The sequence below is a fragment of the Buceros rhinoceros genome, unplaced genomic scaffold (genome assembly GCF_000710305.1).
Source record: "Buceros rhinoceros silvestris isolate BGI_N320 unplaced genomic scaffold, ASM71030v1 scaffold14560, whole genome shotgun sequence".
In the NCBI taxonomy this organism is placed as follows: Eukaryota; Metazoa; Chordata; class Aves; order Bucerotiformes; family Bucerotidae; genus Buceros; species Buceros rhinoceros.
The window spans coordinates 40,119-47,629 of record NW_010387992.1 but is presented as its reverse complement, the minus strand read 5'-3'; the positions used below and the strand labels follow the sequence as shown (position 1 = coordinate 47,629).

The window sequence follows — 7,511 nt, the reverse complement described above, 5'->3', positions numbered from 1 at the left end:
GTGGGATGATGAGTTACTGCCTTGGTGAAGTAAATTACACTGCTGGACTTCCCAGGAACTCTGTGACTGTGAGGGATTCACTTTACCTTCTGTATCTCAGTTTCCCAGTCAATACACTCATGCTAACGGCAGTTAAGTTCTTGGAGCAAAAGTTTGACATCTACAGATGTAAAAGGATTATACTTCTATGCCACCAAAAAGTATCCTGCAAAATCTACTAAAATTGCCATGCTATTCCGGCAGGAAAAAGCATGCGTATATTTATATGTTAATCCTCCGGAATGCACACTGTAGCTTTTGCAGGATTTTGCAAATTCTAAACTTCCATTGAAAATAGAATAAAGGTCAAGTTCTGCTTGCCTTACAGATGTATGAAATGCACAGTTGTCCCATGGTGACATGCTGCCAAGATTGGAACAACGGTCTTTCAGAAATGTTCCTGTTCGTCCAGTGCTAAACTCTGTGTGGTGACATGTGTGTGCACATGGGGAGGTGACAGGGACTTAGCCGTATATGCCTCTGGTTTTACTTTTGAATCCACAGTGGATTTTTTTAGAGCCCAGGAGGCAAGTCAGCCCACTGCTGGTGTGTACTTTCTGTTCATCTAGGCCCAGTGTGATGCTTGTGGCTTTAACTGGTACTAGCATCTCGATGCCGTAGGGACATCGTTAGATATTCCCATATGCAAAATCTATTGACGTTGTGATTAGAGGAGGAGAGTGACAATGTATTTTTATTACCTCTGTCTCAGTATCTTTTTATAGTGCAGGTAGATTACAAAAAAACCCAAAATCTTTGGTAACGAAAGTATTTCATGCATGTGATGAGAAGACAGGGATTTTCAGACCCGTGTCCATCCTCTTGCAGCCATAGAGACTTCGCTGCAATAGACTCTGCATAAAGCCGCCTTCTGTTGAAGAAGAATCTCCCGTCAATAGAAGCAGTAGGCAAATGACAGCCTTTAAATTACCCACCTTTCAAAACCTGGGAATGAGAGCAGGATTCCTCAATCTCAGCACTCTGTTCAGCAGACAGACCAGATGCTTTCGTCTGCTCTTGCTGGTGTCTCCCAGCTGTGCCTCTGCTGGGAGGTGCAGGTCCGCTTGTGTCCTGGCCCCATGCTGAGGCGCAGCTTTCTCTTGCCTCTGTCTCTCCTTGCTGCTGACAGCACTGGCACACAAGCCAGAGGGGAGCTGTGATGTTTCCTCACACGTGCCCTGGTGTGGATGGCCGAAGGGCCAGGGCTGCAGATGGCACTCTGAAGAGTATCTTACATAAGGCGCAGCAGATAGATAGGAGCCTTCTATTCGTTTCTTCTACTCCAAGCCACAAGGATTTGCCGTCATCCAATATTCAGACCATGACAAAGCTGTAAAATGTGTGTCCATATGGTTGCACATGAGAAACTTATTTTCATTTTACTTGCTTTTTAATTTAGGAAATCTCTTTTAAAAATAGCATTAAAATTCTAAATTTAGAAGATCGAATGCTCTGAATAAGTCAGGAGTCGCGCAGGAAATACGGTACGTATGTTCTGCTGCTGTCTGTCTGTAAACCAGGGGCAAGTCCATGGCTACACAGATAAAACACAAATCTGTCAGTCTCCGAAATGGGAACATTTTAATTCTTGATTTTGATTGTTCTTTTAAGCCTAGTATGAGTCTGATGGTTACTAAGTTGGAATGTTGTACTGTGTTCTTTGGTGCCTTCCATAATTTTTATCCTTTGCTTTTCTGTTTACTTACCCATAATCATATTTTTTCTATTGGTGTATTAAGTTTTGCTTTGATTCAAAGGAAATGTTACCAAATGGGAAAAAAATTGAGTATGCTTTCCATCCAAAATAGCGAAGCGATATATACTTCCATAATTTGACTGAAAATGCACAGAAAGCAGTCATTTTCTTACCAATATGTAAGCTACTTATGCACAAGTTGTTGCCTTCGAAGGTTGCAAGAAAGGGCTCAGAACGTTTCAGGGTACAGAAGTACCCACTTTTAGAGGCATCTTTTACCTTTGGGTTTTACGTGTAAATTAACGAAACGTCCATTTTAGTGATGTGCGACTCTTGACTTTTTGTCTCCTCAGCCATCATGTATGTCATGGGAGCCCTTGGCCCTGCAGCTGGGTACTTGCTGGGAGGACTTCTGATTGGCTTCTACGTTGATCCCAGGACAACCGTTTATATTGACCAGAGCGATCCCCGATTCATTGGAAACTGGTGAGGATCAGGTGTTTTCCAAAATGGCTCTCTGAGATGCTGGTGGGGAACTGCGGCAGGTTGGGAAATGGTATCCCTCGAGGGCTTGTTTGAGGCTGTGGCAGGAGGCCGAGGAGGAGGAGGTTTCTGTCGATGATAGACGCTGGCCTCTGACAGAGAGGAGGTGTTTGCCGCAGAAGCACACGGGCATGTGGCGTGGAAAACCCCCTGCTTGTGGCTGCCCCCGGACCGTCCCTGATGGCTGCGGGTGCTGACCAACAGAGCTCAGCACAGGGGTGGCGGGGCAGGGTGTCAGAGCTGCAGGAGGCAATAGGAAGGATCTCCGCTGCCTGGGGCCAAGCCCTTCCCGCTGGGAAGCTCCATGGCAGAAGCGGTAGGAAGTCCCCTGTGCAGCCGTTCTGCGGGCAGGCTTTGCAAACGTCTGCTGTGCCTGGCCTGGCGGGCAGACCAGGAAAGAGAGCCCAGGGTGGGCTCTCTGAAGATTTTCTGTAAAACTGCTTCACAGATTTTACGTACCTCCAAGGTTCAGTGTCACCTGAGTGAGCGTCTTGGTGATTCAGCTTTGCACAGAGGTGCCGCGGAGCTGACGCAGATAGGATTGAAGCACGGGCAGGAAATCAGCTGTCAGAGGATCTCAGCAGGCGAGTCGTACTCGAGCCAGCATGGAAAAGTAAAAGTAATTGAAAGTTTCCTTTTTCCATCACGTTGATTAAATCTGTAGAGTATGGCTTTCCCTGAAGGGTCTGCCAGGTCCTTGTACTACTCTTTCATTTTTGGCTCCCTCGATTTTTTCTGTCTTTAATTTCTGAGGAGAAATATACCCTGACATCTGTCTCCAACAGTTTGTTTCACAGTCTGTGGTGGCCTCTCATAAAAATTTGGTGGTATTCATAGCACCTGTCCCTCATTCTCTTCTCTCCTGTAGCTTTATCTACCCATTAAAGCAAAGAGTCGCAGTGTGAGGATTGGTCCTTGGTCCCTTGCTGCTCACTGGCTGCCTGGCTGCAGAGAGCTCTGGAAGTGTAGGCTTTAATTCCTGTGACATCTGTTTTCTGGGGCCACAACACTTTCTCCTTGCAGGGCAGTGCCGCGTAGCCCAGTTTACTTATGTAATCTAACAATTCGAAACACAAGAGTAGTCTAGCACTTATTTCAGCTGACAGGCCTTTCAAAAGGAGGGTGCAGCTGGGCTAAGTTAATGGGCAGGCACGTTTGAGATTTCTCAGCCTTGAATCCTCTGAAGTGAGTCAGTCTCTTTGATTCCCATCTTTCCTTTATTATAGCTGTAAGGTTCCTAACTTAACTTACCGCAGTGACCCTGTGGAAAAATTCCATTATTAAAGAGGTGCTGGTTACAGACGGCATAGTGAGTCTAGCGATGATGTATGGCAACAAAAATTGCAGTAAAGCCTGTTTTTCACTCCAGCTGTTCCTCAGAGGTATGCTGCATATGTGCAGGACAGGCGACTTGGTTGTCTCTTGTGAAACCTGGTAAGCAGAAGTGAGTGGTTATTTCTCAGGGTTGTTTCTGATCTGATTCTTCCTCGAGTTCCACAGAGCTTCGCTTTGCACTCCTGGGTTTTGTTCTCCCGAGCTTTCTGTAGGTGCTCGGGGCTCAGTGACAGATCAGCTGTCTATGCCAGCCGTCTAGTGTTTAGAACTGCGTTTTGTTCAGATGTGGTAACTGTAGGCGCAGCTGTTAGAAATCATCCATCGTGGTGTTGGGTTTGAGAACCGTCGATGTGCTGTACAGGGATCTCATTAGCTGTGGAGTAGCTCTTGGCGGTCTGTCAGCTGCTTTGAATCAAATTTTCTTTTGCTGACACTTTTCTGAGTGTTTGCCTAATTCTTAATCTTCGTGCATCTAACTCCTGCCTCTTCCTATACGGTTTTTCATCGACATTCCACACGAGAAGGTTAAAGTAATTCTTCCAGCACTGTCTGGTCCTTCCTTAGCTTTCTGTGCTTTTATTGGAGGTCCCAGGGCTTGTGTAGATGCCTGTGAGGTGTCCTCCTGGATATTTTCTTTGACTTCTGAAGGCAGAAAATCCAGGGCTTTTTAATTATTCCAGATGCTCTTCTGACCTCCATTTCCCATTGTAGGTGTCACTATTTTTGACAGTGTCTTTCATCTGTTTCCAGTCCTTTGGTATGTCTCCAGGAGGATGTGCAGTGCAGCATCTGTGACCACACCAGCACTCGGCGTGCGGCTGTAATGGTCCCTTTGGATTGGACTTTCATCGGGTGCTGCCTCCCGAGATGCCTGGCAGACAGATGCGCTGCTGTTCCGCACTGAGTGGGTGGTTTCAGATTTCTGCATATTACTGCCACAGATCGCTGCTTTGATCGGTGCCTTTTCAGCTTCTGCCTCCGAGGTCCCGAAAGGGATGCTACTACATTTTCATACGGACTGCCGATTTATTCCCTGCCTGGTAGTGCTGACTAATCCTCCTGAAAGTCTGGGGTTTTTAATCCTTGTATGTTATCAGCTGAATTGAACCAACAGAGGATTTTCTGTTTACGTAATACCTAAAGTAGTCAAAACTTTCAGTCACTCAGATCTGCCTCACAAAAGCTTCCCGCACAACCTTTCTAACAAAAATGGAGTGACAAGTGGCTGTGTGTTTGGAGTTTGCCTTTGCATACCCCGTTACCACACAAACCGTTACACAGGCGCGTGAAGTTGTTGTCATTTAAAAGTGCAGTTTGCCACGTCTTTGCATTGCAAATGAGACACCAGTCTGTATTTCTTGCGCAGGTAATCCCGTCTGCTCCATACTTTTAAATGGGTAAAGTGATGGGTAAATATTGAATTAGCAGCTACCTGCTGTCGCTTCCTTTTTTAAGAGTGAAGGATGTAGAGATATTGTTAAAATTGGTAACAACTGTTAATCGTATACAGTGAGAATTGCATTTTCAGTACACGGGAAGAACTCTGCGGGTGAATTCTGAGATTGTCCCTCTTTATGGAAGCATCTTTGTGAGTTGACACGTTTGCCTGTAGTCCTTCATTGCCAGATGAACTCAGAGGAGAGGTTCTGCCATCTGATACTCCGCTGTCAGCCTGGCTGCAGAAGGTTAACCCTGGAGTACCTGCTAGGAAGGCCCTTTTGCCCACCTGTGTTGCCATGGTTGAGTTCATTAAGCTCCTCGGCCTCGGGGAGGATAACTATGCTGCTGTCTGGAGGGCTCTTTTCTGGCATCCCTTACATTGTCCCTTCTGTGGGTACGTCCGAAGTCATTCCATGTGAGCCAAGGGATCGTTGTAAGCTTGTTTATATCCCGTTCTTACAAGAGAGAGGGAGAGAAGAGGGAATTCTTCACGGAGGGATATTTGAGGTTGAGCCACAGAACAGGGCTACAGAGTTTTAGGCGTGACCCCTGGCATGAACTGCAACACAGCAGTTGTTTCCAGTCAGACTCTGGGAGCTCTTCACTGGGAAGGGAGGGAATGGGACAGTCAGGGCAGCGAGAGGCCAGCCCTGGAAAGCAGGACAGGTTTAGCTCTAACGCACCCATCTGGACACTTGGTCTTCTCGTGCCGTGGATAACTTTGTTCATGTTCTCCAGAGGAATACTGTACTGCTTTACTGGGAATTATGCAAGACAGGCAAACAGAAAGTGAGTATCTGCTTCTCAGCACTCGGTACGGAATAATTACCAGAAGTGGAAATTTAGGGGAACTCAAAGCCGACACTATTTCATAGTATTTGGTGTGTCCTGGGTAGATATCTGTGTCAGTAGACAAAACAAGAGAAACCTCTTCTAATTAGTGAAGCAGTGCTAATTAGTGAAGCTTTCTCCCCCACTCCAGTTCTCCACTCTGAAGTCGATGTTCTGGATTTTGCAAATATGTCTTTCCAGCCAGTACAGCCTCTAATAATCACTTTGGGTTTTTTATCTCATGTAATGCATTGGATTTCGTTTCTGTTCCTGTCTCCCGGCATTAGGTGGAGCGGATTTCTCCTTTGTGCCATTGCAATGCTCCTTGTGATATTTCCCATGTTTACCTTTCCGAAAAAGCTCCCTCCTCGACATAAAAAAAAGAAAAAGAGAAAGAAGATGAACTCTGATGATGTTTCAAGTGACGATGAGGTGATGAAAGAGAAAACAAATAGCAAAATACAAGCAGACAGTGCAGTTCCGGCCTCTATAGGATTCGGAAAGAATGTTAAAGGTGAAGTTTGTTTTTAATTTTTAAATGCTTTAAGTTTTCTATACAGGGTCATCTAGGATTGTTGGAGCGTAATTGAAGGCAGAATTTTGACATCCTGTATTGAATATTATGATTTGCTATTGAGATTTTAGCAGCTAGTCATCCTCTAAAATGACAAAATGCAGTGAAGAGCGTAAGACATCCATTCACGGAGATTACTGAGGTGTTTAACGTGCACCTGTAACCAACAGGCAGCCTATTTCCTCTGCTTGTAGGAGCTCTATTACCAGACGTATTTGTGCACTGTACGCTTTGTAACTGTCATGCTTGCTCCTTCACAGAACATAGCGCTCTTCTGAAGAAGTGAAACAAGTGAAAAGAATTCTAGTATGTGAGTTCAGTTACATTGATGTAATACATGGGTGAGTTAACTGAGAAAGATTATTTGTTTCATACGCCTTTCCTGGCTTTTTGTACTGCAAACTATTTATTTTCAGAACGTCAGGACGTATGAAACCTGAGCTAATTCTGAAACAAGGAGAGATCAAAAGATTGACAAGTAATAGAGATTTTTGTTTTAGTGAAGAAGTGAACCGCTAACGTGAAGTCTACCAGTAAGTAGTAATCATCAATCAAATGCTGTGGGAAGAAGGGCAGTGTTGTTCAGAGTTAATTAAGGTATATACATATACATTTGGAGTTGACAGCATAGGCTTAACAGCATCATCCCACAGAGTAGTAAAGGACAAGGATGAACGTTCCTTAATGCCATTGTATGGTTAAGGATGCTGGACCGGGCTGCCCGGGGAGATGGTGGTGTCCCCTCCCTGGAAGTGTTCAAGGCCAGGTTTGAGCTACCTGGTCTACTGGAGGGTGTCCCTGCCCGTGGCACAGGGGCTGGAACTAGGTGATTGTTAAGGTCCCTTCCAGTTCAAACCATTCTGTGATTCTGTGATTTTTCTCTAGAGGAGAAACTTCACCAGGTGGAACAGTGAAAGCAGCATTGTACTCCTCATGCCAGGAAGTTCCCAAGCTAGTCGAGGTAATGCGGAGGACAGCACTCTGGTAATAGAAAGCTGACAATAGCTTTCCCACCAGTTACCACTCACTCCAGCAGCGAGGGCCGGCAGCAGG

At 45.5% G+C, this 7,511-nt stretch overlaps 1 protein-coding gene across 1 annotated transcript in view; it reads left to right on the top strand.

Moving 5' to 3' along the window:
• Positions 1 to 7,511, top strand: part of SLCO5A1 (solute carrier organic anion transporter family, member 5A1) — a gene marked incomplete at its 5' end in the record, with an annotated part of 28,345 nt that overhangs the window by 2,669 nt on the left and 18,165 nt on the right. Inside the window, 2 exons of the mRNA XM_010143369.1 lie at positions 2,089 to 2,221; positions 6,172 to 6,398. Of these exons, the coding sequence (XP_010141671.1) occupies positions 2,089 to 2,221; positions 6,172 to 6,398 (360 nt within the window). The remainder of the gene's footprint in view (positions 1 to 2,088; positions 2,222 to 6,171; positions 6,399 to 7,511) is intronic.